This window comes from Manis javanica, chromosome 2, assembly GCF_040802235.1.
Source record: "Manis javanica isolate MJ-LG chromosome 2, MJ_LKY, whole genome shotgun sequence".
NCBI lineage: Eukaryota > Metazoa > Chordata > Mammalia > Pholidota > Manidae > Manis > Manis javanica.
Window position 1 is genome coordinate 65,751,805 of NC_133157.1, and position 21,842 is coordinate 65,773,646.

Here is a 21,842-nt window from a genome sequence, read left to right on the forward strand (position 1 = left end):
AAAAAGTTCCTTTTTCAGAATATAAATTCATACATACCTGATTGTATAAACAGAAAGTTCTGGAACATCCAAATTAAATACTCTCTCGACCACCATGGTTAAATATTGCAATAAGAAGTGTGGGCCCTGGATAGCTTTCCCAAGGCCATGATTACGTATCCTTCCACTTCTCTGAAGTGCTTTCCCAAAAGGTTAAGAGTTGTCAAAATAAAAAAACACGAGTTGCAAAAGGAAACATTTTGCTAGCAGTTCTTATTACATTTTTAGTACCAGTCAAGATAATCAGTCATATAAAAAATATATAATTTAATTCTCAAACAATAACTTTGTTCATCTTTCTCCTAAAGTATATTGTCAAAAGAATTCAAAGCTGAATGCATTCTGTTGCGCATGTACATAGGCTGATGGACAGCTCAATGTTCTGAAATGAAAGCAGAGATAATATCTTTTTATAAAAATAAACTTGGTCGGGAAGAGGAGAAAAAGAGAGAGCAAGGGCGAGATAAGGAAAACACAAAGCATGATAGGAGAATTGCTTGGTTTAAGTGAACGCAGCATCTGCACCTTCCAGCTGATGGCTCCCAGTACCGTGTATCCCCTCAATCAGTGCTTTTAGTGTGCTCTTCTGTACACACATGTTAAATTATCAGTAACAATAAAGCAAAAATAGCTATACATCAATTAGCCTACCATTACCAAAAGGGTAATGGGGTCACAAATAATCTATCCCCAGATTTCCAACCAGCATGAGTTTTAGGTTGCTAGGAAGGCCTCCCCTCACAGATTTACTGAACATGTTTTGCACTTCTACCAGCTCATCCTCCTTTCCCATTAAGAGGGGATGAGTGAAGTTCACTTGGAATAGTCTGGGGGTCAACATTTCCATTTTCCCTCTGGCAGTATGGGTTTATCCTATAATTCCGAACATGCATGGGCCAGAGGAAATCTTCTCTTGGGTAAACAGTGACAGACCACTCGGCAGGATATCGCTGTTTACACCCTGCTTTGTACACTATTGTGAACAAATGTGCTTTAATAAATACACAGTGATCCCTGATGAGCCATCTTCCACTGCTACCTATCCCCCAGTATGGCCAAAATCTGGTCAGGACCTGCAAGGGCGTCATTCCCGTGGTCACTCGGATCCCAAGCTTCCAGCGTGCTGTCTGGCCAGGAACACGCAGTCCGGCCTATGTGGCAAATGTCCTGTTGTAAGTCCCAGCAAGTCCTTCTCCAGCGTGGCGGGGTTGCAGGTCCCAGTCTGCATGGCTGAAGACAGCCTTTCCTAGCTGCCCTGTGACAACTGGGTTTCACATTTCCTGAAACTAGATCTGTGGAAGGAGTCTCTGAATTAAGAAGAGAAAACAGAAGTAGGAAAGTCAATTAGCTTTTTAAAGAGGGGGAGGGGAAAACATCACTCAAAGGATATCAGTCTTGGAGAACTCAGCAAATCAATCAACAAGTGTAGGTCAGGAGATCCCTTCACACAGGCAGTCCCTAGGCCCTGGGGGGACTCCAGAGAGGCCAAGGAAAGGTGGTAGGGGGTGGGGGTCGGAGGATCAGAGTGGAAGCAGTCAGGTGCAGCTCTGGCAGCTTCTCTGCCTCTGGGTTCACACCGACCCGACCCGCAGGGGCCCTGCAGTTCACAAAGTGCAGCCCAGGTGCCCTGACTGCCAGGCCCCAGAGCTATCCTTTATCCCCCAGAAGGAGGCCTCTTCTGCCCAGTTCCTACCTCTTTTGACTCTCGACTCTGAATAGGGGCTTGTAGAGTTCTGGAATTTTCCTCTCGAGCATTGGCCTGAGGTTCTCTTTCAGCTTGCTGTAGTTCTTTTTGAGTTCCTGCTGGTATTCCCTCTGGTCTGCTGTGATGAGCCGCTTGTTTTTCTCTACAGCCTCACCGCATCTGAGATGCAAATATCAGGATGGGAGAAAATGAGGTTTGATTTCATAGGAGTTTGAAGTGCTTGGAGATGTGGGGATAATGATACTATCTAATATTTCTTGAATATCTCCAAGAGTGTTTGCAAACTTGATGGCCTATTAGGATCACCTGTGGAACCTTTCGAACCACAGATTTCTGGGTCCCTCCTCAGACGTAAGGAATCAGAATCTCTAAGGGTAACACTCAGGAATCTCAATTTTGGAAAAGTTACCCAGGCAATATTGATGCTCTGACTTGCTGAATGCCAGGCACGATGCAAGAAGTTTTATATGCATTATCTAGTCAATTTTCCCAACGAACTTGAAAAGTCTGTATTTACCTCTATTTTGTCCTTGAAACTTAGAAATGTTAGGTCACTTGCCCATGATAACATTATGAGTAAGTGATAGATCCATGATTCAAACTCAGGTCATTGCAGAATGGAACCTGTTGTGCTTACAAAGAAACTTTATAAAAAGGGGCCTAGAAAAATGCTTCAAACTATCCAAAGAGGAAGCTTGCTATTAGTTTGGGGCCATCAGTGGGAAAGAAAATCATCTTGAGAAATTGACATTCTGGCCTTCCTCCACACACATGGATAGAGTTACAAATTTACATTCCTCTATTGTGGGTGCTCCAGGCCAAGGTTATTGAAATCCCTAGGGCCTGGAGAGAAACAAATGTAAAGTTGCTCTGGAGGAACACTTTCTCAATCAGGACCCCCAGGCTACCCACAGAAAGAGCGACTCCTGCCAAAGATGAGCTCACAATAGAAGGTTACAAACCATATGAGGGAACCAACTGCTAGATGGAAGAGTAACAGATCCAACAAGTAGAGGAATCAGCCTAAGAATCAGAGATAATAAAACAATGTAAAAGACCCAAGTTCCTAAAGAGATGTAATAAAAGGTATAAAATCCATGATAAGAAAAATGGGAAAGTCTGAAAAAAGAGATTAGGAAATTTTCAGAAACAATGTTTAGAAACAAAAATGTAGTTACTAAAATAAAGAGAAAAATCTCAATGGACAGGTTGAACAATAAACTAGACACAGCTAGAGATCTCATAGACTAAGGTTACAGAACTAAGGAAATCACCAAAGAGATAAAAAAATTAAAAATGTGAAAAGAATGGTTAAGAATCTTGGTGATATAATGGAGATGTCCAACCCATATACAAAAGAATCTCTGAAAATGGAAAATGAATAAGGGGCAATATTCAAAGAGATATGAGCTGAAAATTTTCCAGAATTAAAAACAGACATGAATCTTCTAACTAACAAAAACAGATCCTTACCTAGCCCCACCATGGCCAAACTACTGAGCATTAAAGAGAAAATCTTTAATAAAACTCATTGTGCTTATCTACCTTATGGACAGTTAGGCCTGGTTCTTTGATGGCCCCCACCTAGTATGGTACATACCAAAGAAGAAAATCATATTTTTGAAATGATACTCTTGCCTCCTTTTTTTATACTGTTCTAACCAGGGAACATGTAAGAGCCAAAAAAACTTGCTTAACTGGATTTTCACCTGTCTTTTAAGTATGACATTAATTGAAGCAAATTTTAGGATAACTGAGGATATCAAAGGTTTCAAGGAAGGGGAGGTATATAGTCTTTAAATCCTGAGAAATCTACATCATCCCTCATTATTTTATATTGCTTCTTAACTAACAGTTATGAGCTATCACCATGCATAAAATAAAATCAGTTTCAGGATGACTTCAAGGCCTGGGTTTACAGCACTAGCAGACTGCAAGAACCCTGCAGAAGTGAACTGCTAACTTGATGGTGTCCGCTCTGAAAACTTTGGGAGAATTAAACTCTCTGTAATCTTTGTTATCAGAAGTAGCCATAGCTTGCTAGCACATACTGATTGCCTTCTATATGCCTTAGACTGGGTTAAATGCTTTACATGCAGACGGAGCTGGGGTTGAACCCAGTCACTCACTACTCTGTGATGATTTAACCCTCAGTTTTCTCACCTGCAAAATGGGGACAATAATCTCATATAATCTCCTATGGTTCTTGGGACAACAGAATGAGCAGCTGTGATATTAAGGCAGAGCCATGCTCCTGGAATGCAGCAGATAATATTTTTCAAAAATGACTATAGCAATAATTGCCCAAGGTTCTTCCAGAAACTTGTCACCCTTCCATCAAGAGGTAGGTGGTTCTTTGTGACTGGCTCAGTGAACACAATGTGGTGGAAGTGATGCTGCATGACTGGGTAATAAAAGGCAATATGACCACTTCCTAGCTGCCTCTCCTGGAACACATACCTTTGGGGTCCTGAATCACCCACTGTTTGAGCATTCTCAGCCTAGACACCAGACATATGAATGAGAAAACTTCCAAGCGATTCAAATCCCAGCCATTGTCTGGTTGCTCCTGAGTGAGAGACTCTGAGCAAAAACTACCCAGCCAATCCTCAGAACCACATGCATGACAATTAAGTGCTGTTGTTGTTGTCTTAAGCCATTACCTTTTAGGGGTAATTTACTATAGAGCAATAGATAATAAACAGTGTTTATTAAATAGGTGGAGTGAAAAATCTTTAAATTTTTATAGTAATAATATTATTTACACTTTTAAAATTTTTATAATTCATAAAGTCTCATATACATTTTCTGTCTTTCTTCCATTTGGATTATATTCTCTAGATTTTCTTATTAAAATTAGAATAAATAAATCCATGAAATAAAGAGAACCATACACTAAACTTCCCTCCTAGAGAATAGCCCTATCTCTTGAGAAATCTACACAGCAACATTTTCATTAGGTCCACAAACATCTGAACTGTGATGCTTTCACTCAGTGACACCACATTCCAGATGGTCACCTCCTTTGCTGCTCCCTTGGTTAATAAATTCACTGAACACCTTTTCTCACCATGAATGTGCCTGGGGCTTTCCAGCAGTCAGAGTCTACACAAACCAGAATGATGGGGACTAGAACAGACAGAAAGTTGTGCCTCCAGAACATGGTTCCTGGCTTTTGCTGACAGTAACTTTCTGGTGCCTCTGTGTAAGGATTTTGGTGTTTTCCTATGAGAGGGTGCCCATGTAGCCCTACCCTCTCCATCTACTGGTCTCCCTCCTCTGTGACGCTCCTTCAGCACAGCTCACACATCAGCCCCTCAGTACGGCAAAAAAGTTGCTAGTTGTGTGCTCAATATACATTCCCTCTCTTCCTTAGTAACAGAGTTTCAGGTGCTGTGCCCACCTAAAAAATTACATTCCCTATCCTCCCTTAACAGATAGGGATGGCTGATGAGATATAAGATGGACTCACTAGGACAGCTCTTTAAAGGGAGATAGCCTTTAGCTCTTTCCTCATTTCTACTCCTTTTATTTTCTTAGTATATGATCATGATAGCCAGAGGCCCAGCAGCCACATTGTGACTGTGAGGATGGGTGCACTAGAACCAGGATGGCAGAGCAAAAGAATGAAAATAATCAGGGTTACTGATGACAGCTCTGGGATGACTATCTCTGATCTTATTTTATATGAGAGAAAAATAAGTTTCTATTTTATGTAAGCCACTCTACGTCTATTCTCTGTTACCAGCCACTGAATGCAGTCCCTAGGGAGACCAGCACAGACAGCACTGTAGTTAAGAGGACAGATTATGGAGCCAGAACACTCAACTCTGAATCCTGGTTTGCTTACCAGCTTTGTGACAATTGGCAAGTTACTTAAGTTTTCATACCTTTATTTCTTCATCTATGATGTGAAGGTAGTAATAACCTACTTCACAAATTATTGTAAAGATTAAATGACTTGAGACATATAAAATGCTTTGAACAGTGCTGGCAAGTAGCTAAAACCTAAGATACTTATTATTATTCCTGAAAGACCCAGTCTGAGTACAAAACTATTTGTTCATTATGAGAATAACTAACCATTAATGATTTATATTCCAGCCTCTTGTTTTTCACAGTTGATGAAACTCATATGCCGAGAGATGAAGTGCCCTGTGCAGTCACACAACTGTGTGAACAGCAGGGTTAGAGATAAATCCAGGATCCTGTGGCTCCCAGGCCAATGTGTTACCAGTCCCTCTCTGTCTTATAGTACAAACCTTAAAAGAGGCAGACCAAGTCGTGGGTCGGCAATTTCTTCTTGATTAAAATCTGATGAGTTGCTATTTCCTACTCAGATTGATCAGGTAGGTCTCTATTTGCCCCATTGAATAATGTTACACTTATTAATCACTTAGCATGTTCTAAGCCCTATTCTAACTCATTCCATCCTGTCACTAACTCTAAGAAGTAGTTACAATTTTATAGTTGGAGGAAATGAGATTAGGTAACTTGCTCAAGGCCGCACAGCTATGGAAGGTAGAGTGGGTATCTGAGCCCAGGCAAGCTGGTGCAGGAGTCACAGTCCTGTGGTGACCCCAACACCACACATGCTCCCTAGGAGAGCCTGACCTTTCCAGCTATAATCTAGGCATGAGGACTTGGTCTCAAGTTGGACCTGTTTTCTATGGATCTCCAATCTGTAGAATTCTGCATTTCTTAGTTTCTTTCTGATAATTCATTAGCAAGTCTCCATTCAGGACCCAGTGAAAAAACATAGCTGTTAGAATGAGGGGAGAACCTGCCAGATACTGGACAAACTGAGGTGGTGGCTCCTTGCTCCCCTCACAAAAGCAGTAACATATATGCTCCAGGCCCTTTAAGGTAAGGCAGGAGTATCTGGGGGCAGGGCACCACAGGAATGTCTGGCTTCTCCACAGGAAGGGCTATTGGGGGGCTGGGGGGTGAGTCCCATGGACATGGCCACCTGCACAGGCACTTCTCAGTGGCTTTCTCCCACCCTGTCCCCCTCATTTCCTCCCTCCCAGCTTGACCAGATGCCAGATCCCAAGGGCAGCCTGTCTTAGTGGAAGACTAGTTTAAATCTTGGTTCTGCTACTTACTTGCTGTGTGACCTTGGGCTAATCATAGCCTTCTTTAACCTCATTTCCTTATCTATAAAGTGGGGTTATAGGGATGAAATGGTGTCAGGTATGTCCCCCTATTACTGCAGATGGGGAGGCCACGTGAGCCTGGAAGAGGGCAGCACTGTGGGCAGGGAGTACACCCCAGGGCAGAGAAGGAACAGCAGCTGAGTCTTCCTACTGTCCCCTCTGAGCCACCTCCATCTCCCCTGGTCTGGCCTGGGTGGCTACCTACGTGAGGGGAGGCACAGTGGCCCTTTTTCCTCCTCCTTTAGGCCAGATGTGGGAAAGGGGCACTAGACTGGGGCCTCAGGCTTGCATCTGACACCTGGAAGCAGATTCTGAGGACCTACTGAACGCACTAGACCCCAGGCGGAGGGTGGCTCCCTGGATTGAACTATACGATAGTCTTTAGGGCCTGGTTCACATCACACTGACTTTGACTTCTTTCAGGCCTTGGGCTACTGTCTTGAAGAGACAGAGAGCCCTGGGCTCAAACAAATATATAATATTTCCCAATTCAGTATCAGCCTCAGCAAAGCCTCTAGCACATGCCCCATCCCTGCAGCGAGAGAGTGTAGACAAGCCCTGAAGACAGGAGCTGGAGTAATAGAATGAGGGGGTGGGGGTGCGCTTGGAGAGGAGGATAAGATCACCCTGTAACTAAAATGGATTTCTGTCTCTTTAGAATCACTGCAGGTAGGATGGGATGGGGGAAGGGCCCTGTGAGTGTGTGCGTGCATGTGTGTGCAAGTGTGCACATGTGTGCATGTGTAAGCTGCTACCTTTGGCTCTCAGTTTTCAGTCTAGCATCCTTGGCCCATAAGTACAGGTCTCTGTGACCCCGGAAAAGTGACAGAAGTCATTCATATATCCCTATTACTGACCTGCTTCTGAGCAACTCCTCACCGTGCCTAAGGCTTTGTTTTCCCACCACATATTCAGATCTGTTTCCACTTGCACTACCCACATTTGGTTTTCTTTGATTATTGGGCAAATTCCCCTTCTTCTTCACAGAACCTCACTCCAATTAAAAAATGCTACCACTCAACACCCTGCTTTCTGACTCACTGACTGCAAGTGCAGCAGAACCCTACCTAGGTGTTCCTGACACTGTATTCCTTTCCTGAAGGGCAACCTGAACTGGTGCCATTGAGGAGGCTATCTCTTACTTAAATAGAAAGATGAATTTAAAAATCACTTGGTCTTCATCCAAATGAGAAAGTTCAGATAATGTCACGATCTGAATGTTTCTGTCCCCCCATATGTAGAGCTCCAACCCCTCATATAATGGTATTTGGATGTGGGGCCGTTAAGAGAAATTTAGGTTTAAATGAGGCCACGAGGGTGGGACCCAGTGACAGGATTAGAGCCCTTAGAGGAGGAGACACCAGAGAGCTGTCTTCCTCTTCCTCTCTCCGCCATGTAAAAATCCAGAGAAAAGGCACTGCTCACAAGCCAGCAGAGGGTCCTCATCAGGAACTGGAAAGGCCATTCCTTTAGCCTTGGCCTCCCCGTTCTCCAGCAGGGTGAAAAATAAATGTCTGTTGTTCAAGACACGTAGTCTGTGGTATTTTGCTATACCAGCCAGAACGGACTAAAACAGAAATGTAAGAAGAACATTTAGAAACACAGATTGGCACAGGTTGCGGTGTCTAAAATGATTTGGGTCCTCTAGGGGACAGAGAAAGGAAACAGAATGCTGTATCTCTCCATCTTGGCTTCTGAAACCCTGAAGGTTTTTCTTATCACAGGAAAAGGCTCAAGGTCCCAACTTGGCAGCCACACGAGAAGCTGCAGGACTGGCTCCCTGAGTGGCAGGGCGGCAAGGCAGCCTGCCAGGCTCTTTATGGCTGTATCCGGTGCCACCACAGATGAGTCAGAAAGGCCACTCCTGGGGCTGGAACCTAGCTGTAGTGCACCTGGTGAGCGGACTTTTCTGCTATTAGTGTCAGCATCACAAGGCTCACCACTTGTGTTCACCTCGGAAATCTGGGTTATCGACCTACTGCCCACGTGCGCTGAGAAGCTTCAGTTCACTCCAGGGAAAACCTGAGAGCTGTACAACCTCCAAACATTTCCACTCCTGTGTCCCTTCAGCTGTCTGAAAGCAGAGAGGGGGAGAAAATACACTGGTGCAAATAGCTTGACAAACTATTCAGTATAACACTATACCTGCTGACTGGACTTGAGGAGCTATTACGAAATGGAGGGAAGGAAGATTTCCTCACCTATTACTTGTATTGGGGGTGTACCTTACAGTCCACCATGTTCACCCATTTTAGATGTATGTACAGTTTGATGAGTTGTAGTGAATTTATAGTTATGCAACCTTCAACACAATCTCTCTCCTATTAATTTTTTTACTAAGGTATTACTGATACACACTCTTAGGAAGGTTTCGCATGAAAAAACAAACTGGTTACTACATTTGCCCATATTATCAAGTCCCCACCCATACCCCGTTGCAGTCACTGTTCATCAGTGTAGTAAGATGCCACAGATTCACTATTTGCCTTCTCTGTGCTACACTGTCTTCCCTGTGACCCCCCACCCCATGTGTATTTAACATAATACCCCTCAATCCCCTTCTCCCTCCCTCCCTACCCACCCTCCCACACCCCTTCCTTTTGGTAACCGCTAGTCCCTTCTTGGAGTCTGTGAGTCTGCTACTGTTTTGTTCCTACAGTTTTGCTTCGTTGTTATACTCCACAAATGAGGGAAATCATTGGCACTTTTCTTTTTCCACCAGGCTTATTTCACTGAGCATAATATCCTCCAGCTCCATCCATGTTGTTGCAAATGGTAGGATTTGTTTGTTTCTTATGGCTAAGTACTATTCCATTGTGTATATGTACCACTTCTTTATCCATTCATCTACTGATGGACACTTAGGTTGCTTCCATATCTTGGCTCTTGTAAATAGTGCTGTGATAAACATAGGGGTGCATATGTCTTTTTGAATCTGAGAACTTGTATTCTTTGGGTAAATTTCAAGGAATGAGATTTCCAGGTCAAACAGTATTTGTATTTTTAGTTTTTTGAGGAACCTTCATATTGCTTTCCACAATGGTTGAACTAATTTACATTCCCACCAGCAGTGTAGAAGGGTTCCCCTTTCTCCACATCCTCGCCAACATTTGTTATTGTGTGTCTTTTGGATGGTGGCCATCCTTACTGGTGGGAGGTGATATCTTATTGTGGTTTTAATTTGCATTTCTCTGATGATTAGTGATGTGGAGCATCTTTTCATGTGTCCGTTGGCCATTTGAATTTCTTCTTTGGAGAACTGTCTCTTCATATCCTCCGTCCATTTTTTATTCAGGTTATTTGCTTTTTGGGTGTTGAGGCATGTGAGTTCTTTATATATTTTGGATGTTAGCCCCTTGTGGAATATGTCATTTACAAATATATTCTCCCATACTGTAGGATGCCTTTTTGTTTTGTTGATGGTGTCCTTTGCCATACAGAAGCTTTTTAATTTGATGTAGTCCCATGTGTTCATTTTTGCTTTTGTTTCCCTTGCTTGAGGAGATGCATTCAGGAAGAAGTTGCTCATGTTTATATTTAGGAGATTTTTGCCTATGTTGTCATCTAAGAGTTTTATGGTTTCATGACTTACATTCAAGCCTTTTATCCATTTCCAGTTTACTTTTGTGTATGGGGTTAAACAATAATCCAGTTTCATTCTCTTGCATGTAACTGTACAGTTTTGCCAACACCAGTTGTTGAAGAGGCTGTCATTTCCCCATTGTATGTCCATAGCTCCTTTATCATATATTAATTGACCATATATGGTTGGGTTTATATCAGAGCTCTCTAGTCTGTTCCATTGGTCTATGGGTCTGTTCTTGTGCCATTACCAAATTGTCTTGATTACTGTCGCATTGTAGTAGAGCTTGAAGTTGAGGAGCATAATGCCCCAGCCTTATTCTTCCTTCTCAGAATTTGCTTTGGCTATTCAAGGTCTTTTGTGGTTCCAGATGAATTTTAGGATGATTTTCTCTAGTTTGTTGAAGAATGATGTTGGTATTTTGATAGGAATTGAACTGAATCTATAGATTGCTTTAGGCAGGATGGCCATTTTGACAATATTAATTCTTCCTATCCATGAGCATGAGATGAGTTTCCATCTATTGGAATCTTCTTTAATTTCTCTTAAGAGTGTCTTGTAGTTTTCAGGGTATAGGTCTTTCACTTCCTTGGTTAGGTTTATTCCTAGGTATTTTATTCTTTCTGATGCAACTGTGAATGAAATTGTTTTCCTGATTTCTCTCTCTGCTAGTTCATTGTTAGTGTATAGGAATGCCACAGATTTCTGTATATTAATTTTGTATCCTGCAACTTTGCTGAATTCAGATATTAGATCTAGTAGTTTTGGAGTGGATTCTTTCTGGTTTTTTATGTACAATATTATGTCTCTGCAAACAGGGACAGTTTGACCTTCTTCTTTACTAATCTGGATGCCCTTTATTTCTTTGAGTTGTCTAATTGCTGTGGCAAAGACCTCCAGAACTATGTTGAATAAAAGTGGAGAGAGTGGGCATCCTTGTCTTGTTCGGGACCTTAAAGGAAAGGCTTTTACTTTCTTGCTGTTAAGTATGATGTTGGCTGTGAGTTTATCATATATGGCCTTTATTATGTTGAGGTACTTGCCCTGTATACCCATTCTGTTAAGAGTTTTTATCATGAATGGATGTAGAATTTTTTCACATGCTTTTTCGACATCTATGGAGATGATCATGTGGTTTTTGTTGTTGTTTTTGATGTGGTGGATGATGTTGATTGATTTTCTAATATTGTACCATCCTTGCATCCCTGGAATGAATCCTAGTTGATCATGATGGATGATCTTTTTGATATATTTTTGAATTCAGTTTGCTAATATTTTGTTGAGTATTTTGGCATCTATGTTCATCAGGGATATTGGTCTGTAATTTTCTTTTTTTTTGTGGTGTCTTTGCCTGGTTTTGGTATTAAGAGTGATGCTGGCCTCATAGAATGAGTTTGGAAGTATTCCCTCTTCTACTTCTTGTAAAACTTTAAGGAGGATCAGTATTAGGTTTTCACTAAATGTTTGATAAAATTAAGAGGTGAAGCCATCTGGTCCAGGTGTTTTGTTCTTAGGTAGATTTTGGTTACTAATTCAATTTCCTTGCTGGTAATTGGTCTGTTCAGATTTTTTGTTTCTTCCTTGGTCAGCCTTGGAAGGTTGTATTTTTCTAGAAAGTTGTCCATTTCTTCTAGGTTATCCAGCTTGTTAGCATATAATTTTTCATAGTATTCTCTAATAATTCTTTGTATTTCTCTGGTGTCTGTAGTGATTTTCCTTTCTCATTTCTGATTCTATTTATGTGTGTAGACGCTCTTTTTTTCTTGATAAGTCTGGCTAGGGGTTTATCTATTTTGTTTATTTTCTTGAAGAACCAGCTCCTGCTTCCATTGATTCTTTCTATTGATTTATTCTTCTTGATTTTATTTATTTCTGCTCTAATCTTTATTATTTCCCTCCTTCTACTGACTTTGGGCCTCATTTGTTCTTCTTTCTCTAGTTTCATTAATTGTGAGCTTAGATTGTTCATATGGGATTGTTCTTCTTTCCTGAAGTAGGCCTGTATTACAATATACTTCCCTATTAGCACCGTGTTTGCTTTGTCCCACAGATTTTGTGGTGTTGAAATATTGTTGCCATTTGTCTCCATATATTGCTTGATCTCTGTTTTTATTTGGTCATTGATCCATTGGTTATTTAGGAGCATGTTGTTAAGCCTTCATGGGTTTGTGAGATTTTTCATTTTCTTTGCATAATTTATTTCTAGTTTCATATCTTTGTGGTCTGAGAAGCTGGTTGGTACAATTTCACTCTTTTTAAATTTCCCAAGGCTCTTTTTGTGGCCTAGTATATGATCTATTCTTGAAAATGTTCCATGTGCACTTGAGAAGAATGTGTATTCTGCTGCTTTTGGGTGTAGAGTTCTGTAGATGTCTGTTAGGTCCATCTGTTCTAATGTGTTGTTCAGTGCCTGTCTCCTTACTTTTTTTCTGTCCTGTTGATCTGTCCTGTGGAGTGAGTGGAGTATGGAAGTCTCCTAGAATGAATGCATTGCATTCTATTTCCCCTTTTAATTATGTTAGTAATTGTTTTACATATGTCAGTGCTCCTGTGTTGGGTGCATAGATATTTATAATGGCTATATCTTCTTGTTGGATTGACCCCCTTATCATTAAGTAATGCCCTTCTTTGTCTATTGTGACTTACTTTGTTTTGAAGTCTATTTTGTCTGATACAAGTACTGCAACTCCTGCTTTTTTCTCCCTATTAGTTGCATTAAATATCTTTTTCCATCCCTTCACTTTTAGTCTGTGTATGTCTTTGGGTTTAAAGTGAGTCTCTTGTAGGTGGCATATAGATGGGTCTCATTTTTTTATCTACTCAGTGCCTCTATGTCTTTTGATTGGTGCATTCAGACCATTTATATTGAGGGTGATTACCGATAGGTATGTACTTACTGCCACTGCAGACTTTAGATCTGTGGTTACCAAAGGTTCAAGGTTAACTTCCTTACTATCTAAGAGTCTGACTTTACTTGCTTAGTGTGCTATTACAAACACAACCTAAAGGTTCTTTTTTTCCCTCCTTTTCCTTCCTCCTCCATTCTTTGTATCATATTCTGTACTCTGTCTATCCCTTGACTGACTTTGGTTATAGTTGATTTAATTTTGCATTTGCTTAGTAATTAACTGATCTACTTTCTTTACTGTGGTTTTATTACCTCTGGTGACACCTATTTAGCCTTAGGAACACTTCCATCTATAGCACTCCCTCCAAAATACACTGTAGAGGTGATTTGTGGGAGGTAAATTCTCTTAGCTTTTGTTTATCTGAAAATTGTTTAATCCCTCCTTCAAATTTAAATGATAACCTTGCCGGGTAGAGTATTCTTGGTTCAAGGCCCTTCTGCTTCATTGCATTAAATATATCATGCCACTCCCTTCTGGCCTGTAAGGTTTCTGCTGGGAAGTCTGATGATAGCCTGATGGGCTTTCCTTTGTATGTGATTTTATTTCTCTCTCTGTCTGCTTTTAATAGTCTGTCCTTATCCTTGATGTTTGCCATTTTAATTATGATATGTCTTGGTGTTGTCTTCCTTGGGTCCCTTGTGTTGGGAGATCTGTGCACCTCCAGGGCCTGACAGACTATCTCCTTCCCCAGACTGGGGAAGTTTTCAGCAATTATCTCCTCAAAGACGCTTTCTTTTTTTTTTTTTTTCGGTATCAGTAATCTACAATTACATGAGCGACATAATTGTTAGTAGACACCCTCATCATCAAGTCCCCACCACATACCCCATTACAGTCACTGTCCATCAGTGTAGTAAGATGCTATAAGAATCACTACCTGTCTTCTCTGTGTTGTACAACCCTCCCTGTGCCCCACCCCTACATTATGTCTGCTAATTGTAATGCCTCTTTTCCCCCCTTGTCCCTACCTTCCCACCCATCCTCCCCAGTCCCTTTCCCTTTGGTAACTGTTTGTCCATTCTTGGGTTCTGTGAGTCTGCTGCTGTTTTGTTCTTTCAGCTGTTTTCTTTGTTCTTATATTCCACATATGGGTGAAATCATCTGATACTTGTCTTTTTCAGCCTGGCTTATTTCACTGAGCATAATACCCTCTAGCTCCATCCATGTTGTTGCAAATGGTAGGATTTGTTTTCTTCTTATGGCTGAATAATATTCCACTGTGTATATGTACCAAATCTTCTTTATCCATTCATCTACTGATGGACACTTAGGCTGCTTCCATTTCTTGGCTATTGTAAGTAGTGCTGCAATAAACATAGGGGCCCATATGTCTTTTTCAAACTGGGCTGCTGCACTCTCAGGGTAAATTCCTAGGAGTGGAATTCTAGGGTCAAATGGTATTTCTATTTTGAGTTTTTTGAGGAACCTCCATATTGTTTTCCATAATGGTTGAACTAATTTACATTCCCACTAGCAGTGTAGGAGGGTTCCCTTTTCTCCACACCCTCGCCAACATCTGTTGTTGTTTGTCTTTTGGATGGTGGCCATCCTTACTGGTGTGAGGTGATATCTCATTGTGGTTTTAATTTGCATTTCTCTGATGCTTAGAGATGTGGAACATCTTTTCATGTGCCTGTTGGCCATCTGAATTTCTTCTTTAGGAAGCGCATATTCAGATCCACTGCCCATTTTTTAATTGGATTATTTGCTTTTCGTTTGCTGAGGTGCATGAGCTCTTTATATATTTTGGATGTCAATCCTTTATTGGATATGTCATTTATGAATATATTCTACCACACTGTAGGATGTCTTTTTGTTCTATTGATGGTGCCCTTTGTTGTACAGAAGCTTTTCAGCTTGATATAGTCCCACTTGTTCATCTTTGCTTTTGTTTCCCTTGCTCAGGGATATATGTTCATGAAGAAGTCACTCATGTTTATGTCCAAGAGATTTTTGCCTGTGTTTTTTTCTAAGAGTTTCATGGTTTCATAACTTACATTCAGGTCTTTGATCCATTTTGAAGTTACTTTTTTGTATGGGGTTAGACAATGATCCAGTTTCATTCTCTTACATTTAGCTCTCCAGTTTTGCCAACACCAGCTGTTGAAGAGGCTGTCATTTCCCAATTGTATGTCCATGGCTCCTTTATCGTATATTAATTGACCATATATGTTTGGGTTAATATCTGGACTCTCTATTCTGTTCCACTGGTCTGTGGGTCTGTTCTTGTGCCAGTACCAAATTGTCTTGATTACTGTGGCTTTGTAGTAGAGCTTGAAGTGGGGAAGCGAGATCCCCCTGCTTTATTCTTCTCAGGATTGCTTTGGCTATTTGGGGTCTTTTGTGGTTCCATATGAATTTTAGAACTATTTGTCCCAGTTTGTTGAAAAATGTTCTCAAAGATACTTTTTGTCCTTTTTCTCTCTCTTCTTCTTGTTACCCCTATAATACGAATTTTGTTCCATTTGTAATGGTCACACAGTTCTCTCAATATTCTTTCATTCTTAGGGATCTTTTTTTCTCTCTGTGCCTCAGCTTCTTTGTATTCCTCTTTTCTAATTTCTATTTGATTTATCATATCCTCCACTGTATCTACTCTGCTTTTATATCCTTCCATTGTAGGTTTCATTTCTGATACTGTGTTCCATAATGATTGATTCTCCAACTGGAACTCATTCCTGAGTTCTTGAATATTTTTCTGTAACTCCATGAACATGTTTATGATTTTTATTTTGAAATCTCTTTCAGGAAGATTCATGAGGTTCGTTTCATTTGAATCTTTCTCTGGTGTATGTATGCTTTTGCTTTGAACCAGGTTCCTTTGACATTTCATATCCATTATGTGGTGCCCTCTAGTGCCCAGAAGCTCTACTCTCTGGAGCTGCTCAGCTCCTGGAACAATGTTGGGGGTCACAGGGGATCATTTTGGTGCCTAGGGGGAGGAACAGACTGTTCCCTGCTTCCTGGCTGCTATGCCTGTCTCCACTGCCAGAACCAGTGGGCCAAGCACACAGGTATAAGCCTGTATGCTTTGAGTTTGTAGCTGCTATAGGCAGGGCTTCCCTCTGGCTGGCCTAACACCAGGACAGGGTTTGCTGGTTTGGGAGCCAGGTGAGGAAAGGCACAGCAGGCTGCATAACATGGAGGGGGGTGGTCTTGGAGCTGTGTAGCCAGTCAGGGGGCTGGAGCACCTGAAGATCGTGAAAGTTCCCAACCTGTTGGGCACAGTGCACCTGAACAATTTTGTCTACCTGTCCTTTCTCCTGAGCAGTAAGCTCTGTGGAATCCTTGCCCCTTTAGCAGCCCTCTTGCTGTTAGGAAGTCTCTCAGACTGCCTACCTTTCTTTTGTCCCAGAGCAGCCGGTTATGGATCCATTTTTCACAAGCAGCTGGAATCTCAGTCTCTCCAGGTATTCTGCCTTTCTTAGCTTCCCAAACCCCCTAATCTCCAGAGCACCATGCAATGTAGGTTTGTGCTCCCACAGCAGATCTCCAGAGCTAGATGTTCAGCAGTCTCAGGCCTCCACTCCCTCCCCACTCCATTTCTCTTCCTTCCACCTGAGAGTTGGGGCGGTGGGGGGAAGGGCTTGGGTGCAGCTAGGGCACGGCTTTGGTACATTACTCTATATTCCTAGTACAGTATGTCTATTTTTTACTCCAGGTGTATGCAGTCTGGCTCAGCCCTCTTTCCTGTTGCTCTTTCAGGATTAGTTGTACTAATTATATTTTGGTATTATATGTAGTTTTAGGAGGAGGCCTCTGTCTCACCTCTCACGCCGCCATCTTTTTTTCTGTCCTACTAATTTTTGTTCCATGTGAAACAAAGTGGAAGGAAAGTCAAGTACTCTTCACACAGAGAGATGAAGTAGTGAACAGCAGCAGTGTTTGGCCTATAGCACCGGGACTGCATCTGGTCCCATTGTACAGGGACTACATCTTTGCACATGTGTAGCACCATGCCTGGTGTGAAATATGGGCTCAGTAAGTGTTTGCTCAATGAATGAATGAATGAACTGACATCTGTAGTCTGTCCCAAAGTGTAGCAGTTTGGGAACATTTGCCATTTTGAAGGGAGAAAGGGAGGCAAGAAGAATAACTGACAATACAAATGACCTGATGGATGCAGCAACTGGGGGTGGTCTGCTGGGGGGGCAGGAGAAAATGGGAGAGGGAGGCATTCAAGCAACCATTACAAATTTATAGCCGTTACTAAAAGGTCGGTCCCATCCAACAGCATCTGTGTCACCGGGCAGCTTGTTAGAAATGCATGGTCTCTGGCACACCCCAGACCTGCTGAAGCAGAATGTGCTGTTCGACAAGACCCACAGGTCATTTGTTTGCATGGTGAAGTTTGAGAAGCATAGACAGATGTTCTGCGGCATTCCGAGAATAAAGTGGCAGCCCAACCAGCAGTTGGAAGGGGGGAATATAGCCTGGTTTCCATCTGATTCACAATTAGACAAGTTGGAGAACAGCTTTTTAAATGATTAATCTGATTTTGGAAATCTATCACTTTTGCAGGCCATCTGAGGGAAATGATATCATCACCATCAAAGTCTAGTGGGTGACTTTGTTGCAGAACCACCCCTGGAAGAGACTACTTCCTTCGGCATGTCTTGCTTGGAAATTGTTTTACTCAGCCCTGGTTCTTTTTGTAGTCACTTGTCCTGGTGCTTGGAGATAATGTGAAATGCATTTTCAATAGAGACTTGATAAGTATATTTTAACTAAGAAACAAAATCACATCTTCTCTTAACAAGCTTCCTTTTTTCATTTAAGTTCTATTCGTGTGTCATTTACTAATACCACTGTCTTTCCTGTGTTTCCTCCTTGCCCTGGCATGCCCCTGACAATACAGATTGCCCAGAGACGTCAAGGACACCCCTACCTCTGAGTGTCATGGTTATGTCGGTGCTTCACCAGTGATGGCTCCTTCTGCCTGTTATGTCTTTCTTCCACCTATATATTCAAGACAACGTCTAAGTGATGTATTCCACAAAGCCTTCTCCAGCCACTCCACCCTGTAACTGGCTGTTCATTTCTGAGCTGAACAGCTCTGTATTTGGTGCTCTCTTACCAGCCCTTAGCATGTGCTGTGTAGTGTTGTTATTTGGCCATGGAGAGATGTGTCCTGTCTCAGGAGCAGAGGAATATCTAGCTTCTATATTCCCACAACTGATATCAAACCTGGGTCATATTGCATGCTTGTGAAACTTTTCATAGGTCCTTGCAAAGGTCCAGAGAGGCCCAGGCAACTATCATTTTCAGGTGCCTTCGACTGTACCTAATTATAAGGAAGATATGTAGAAAGTAAACAGATTGATAATAATTCCCCCAGTATTTTTCTAGCCTTTTATTCTATGAAAATGTACTATCTACTTAAGAAATTCTAGCTTTGGTGTAATGTCAGAATTGCTATCAAATAAGGAAACAAATCAAATACCAAAATATTAATAAATATAATCTGTACGTACGTGCATTTGTATGTATGTGAATATGTACACAGATACACAAACATACAGACAGACAGATACACACACCCTATTACCAAGCAGCTGTGATTCACTTCAGGACAAAGTGTGTCTTTTCTATATATAGTGAATCTGCATACCTCTCACCAAAGCCCATAAAGGAGGAGACATCTCTAATCTTACCCAACGCCAGCATTCTGATGAGTTTTTGCAGAATTTGGCAACCTTTAACTTTTAACCTCCTGTATCCCCATCTGCCAAGAGAGGATATTCCTGTACTTTATATGCTGTTCTAAGGTTCTGGATGAAAAGAAATATTGGCATATATTTTGCTGATGTCCTTCACTCTTATGCCGTCAGATCCCTTATAATCATTTTAGGGCCACAGGAGACAATATACCTGTCTATATTGCAACAGCCTGGCAAGACCTTGCCCAAAGCCCTACTTCCTATCCAGGCTGAACAGGCTGCTGCCCTTGAGGCTGGCTCCATTGCAGAATTCATGAGCAGAGATGATACTTGTCTGACAATGGGAACTGTCATAGAGGCAATATCTTTGAAAAAGCCGAGTTTTAGACTTTTGCCTTTATCTCCCAATGTGAGGCAGGGTCTATTTTTAAGATTCTGGAAATAAGTTATTGCATGACATGGGATATTATAAAGACTGCTAATACTAAGAACCTCTCAGACTCTAATGCATTATGAAATAGCAGCTCACTGAAGTGTGGGCTATTTGGTGTCAGAAGACCTGGATTTGAGTTCAGCTCTCCTAACTAGCTGTGTGTCCTTTAGCAAAATCACCTCCCATCTCAGAACCTCCGTTTCTTCTTTTGCAAAATGAGGATGGTGATACTACCTGTTTTACATGTGAGGCACATTTACAGTGATAAACATGAAACCATTTTATAGCTTAAGTGTCAGTTACTTAGTAGTATTGCTCTATTGCAGCAATTCTCAAACTTCAGCATGCATGAGCATTCCCTGGAGGACTTGTTAAAACACAGATTGCTGGTCCTCACCTCTGGAGCTCTCATTCAGTAGGTCTGGATAGGGCCTAAGAATTTGCCTTTCTAGCAAGTTCTCAGGTGATGCTGAGGCTGCTAGTCTGGGATCCACACTTCAAAAAAACCACTTCTCTACTGAATTCCCAGCGATTTTCCTTCTTACCGCATTATGAATTCCTTAAAGCATAATCTCAATTTGTTGTGATGTCGGTAGAGTTTTGGGTCAGCTGGAATTTCAGCCAAGAACACTTGGGCTACTTCCAGTGGTCCCTGATGGAAAAAGTAATAATACAATACTCACATTGAAAGGAAATTAAATTACTTGGGGGAAAATCTTGGAGTGACTTCTCAGTTTGAACATTTAATTCTGTAGTTTGACCAACACAAAATTACAGAAGTTCTTGAACTTCTCAGGAAACTGATTCCTTAGGAAGCGTCTAGACTTTTATGAGAACACTAGAGGTATCAATTTTTTTCTCGATCAAATGCTGCTCATAATAGGTTTTCTTACACATATAAAGGAAATACTACTATCTCAAAAGGTATGTGTTTTAAGTTGTTTTTCTAAAAATGGGGATTGTTTTGATCCACCATTTATATTCACTTGTCTAGCTGCCCTAGTGGTGAGCACCGTTTTGTGTAACTGCTGGCTGGAGCTAGAGCCTGTTACATATGTGCTGGTGTGGGCTTATAAAATCTTCCATTTCTGTCAAAGGATTGTGACTTACAAAAGCAACAGCCTCCTAATGTTTTCTGTTCTTGTTAATATAATAGTCATTTCTCTTCTCTGCTATTTCTGCTCCCTTGATGTTACATGAACAGAGAAGTTTTGCAGGTGAGTCCAGTGATGCTGAGGGAAGAATCTGATACTTATTGAGGTTTTGAATGTGGATGTGTGGACGAGGGCGGATCTAGATCTGAAAATGGGAGGCACACTGGACAGAGAGTACTAAGCAAGTACCTCCCTCCATCTGAGACTGGTTGAGTTGTATGCTGACCTTGGGAGTTAGGACTCCAATGGGTCTGAGAAGACCCAGTCTGGTCTGAAGTGGCCCAAGAAGCCCTGTTCCAGGTCATTCCTGGTTAGCAAGGCCCCTGGCATATTCGGTTCATCTGGACTAACTCAGGGGTTGTGTGTTCTACACCCTTCTCCGCTCTCCTACTGGCATTCTGAGATCAGTCTCAAGCCCTGCAACAAGTTTGCCTATATTGCACATGACTAAGCACTTTCAACACGACCCCAAATCTGGATGACATCGCTAGGTGTGGCCACAAAGTGAAGACTTCTCCCAGAAGTCCACTGGTCCACTCATCTCCAGGATTTCTTTTCTACCTTGGGTTGTTACATGAAGCAGAAGAGGTCTCCTCAACATCTTCTGAACCTCACAAGTTTTCAGTCAATGTTTAAGGACATCCTCTGTGGATTAATCAGACCCCTCATCATCCCCAATGAAGAAGGGTAAATACATACAACAAAAACCCAAATAACAAGAACCAGAGGAGCTGGCACCAGCTGGTTTTGCTCACCTGATTTACAGTAGCTCCGACGGAGCCCTGCAGCACCATCTGAAGCATCTTGGCATCAGGGGGCTCCTGGTTAATGGCCACCGCTAACTGCAGGGTCTTCTTCTTCATATCTTCAATGGCAACTTCAATTGGTGTGAGAACAAACTGAATGTAAGATATGAATGTAAGCAAGTCACTGTCTGATCTGAAAAGTCATGGACAAACCTAAAGCTGTACAGAGAGGGCACCTGGCTTTGAGGAAACAGCTAAGGAGACTTTCAGAGTGGTTTAAACTAATCTAGACAGGTGATGGGGAAGGAAGGGCCTAACATTTCTTGAACACTTCCTGACTTCCAGGAACTTTACATGCATTTATCATGTACTTCTTTTAACAACCTCCATTTTTACAGTCAAAAGGGGGTTTGTAAGGTTATGTAAGTGGCACAAAATGAGTAAGTAGGGAAGACAG

The 21,842-nt window shown here is 41.7% G+C and overlaps 1 protein-coding gene across 6 annotated transcripts in view; it reads right to left on the reverse strand.

Moving 5' to 3' along the window:
- Positions 1-233: 233 nt before the first annotated feature.
- The window catches only part of DOCK8 (dedicator of cytokinesis 8), a 223,181-nt gene continuing 201,572 nt past the window's right edge, over positions 234-21,842 (reverse strand). For 5 of the 6 annotated variants that reach the window (XM_073228617.1, XM_036991205.2, XM_073228616.1 and 2 more), the window contains 4 exons: positions 21,395-21,538; positions 20,031-20,137; positions 1,733-1,903; positions 234-1,346 (listed from right to left, as the gene is read on the reverse strand). In XM_073228617.1, the coding sequence (XP_073084718.1) occupies positions 1,286-1,346; positions 1,733-1,903; positions 20,031-20,137; positions 21,395-21,538 (483 nt within the window). In that variant the 3' untranslated portion in view covers positions 234-1,285. Of the gene's footprint in view, positions 1,347-1,732; positions 1,904-20,030; positions 20,138-21,394; positions 21,539-21,842 lie in introns of those variants that run through there. The other variant, XM_036991209.2, reaches the window with a different exon arrangement.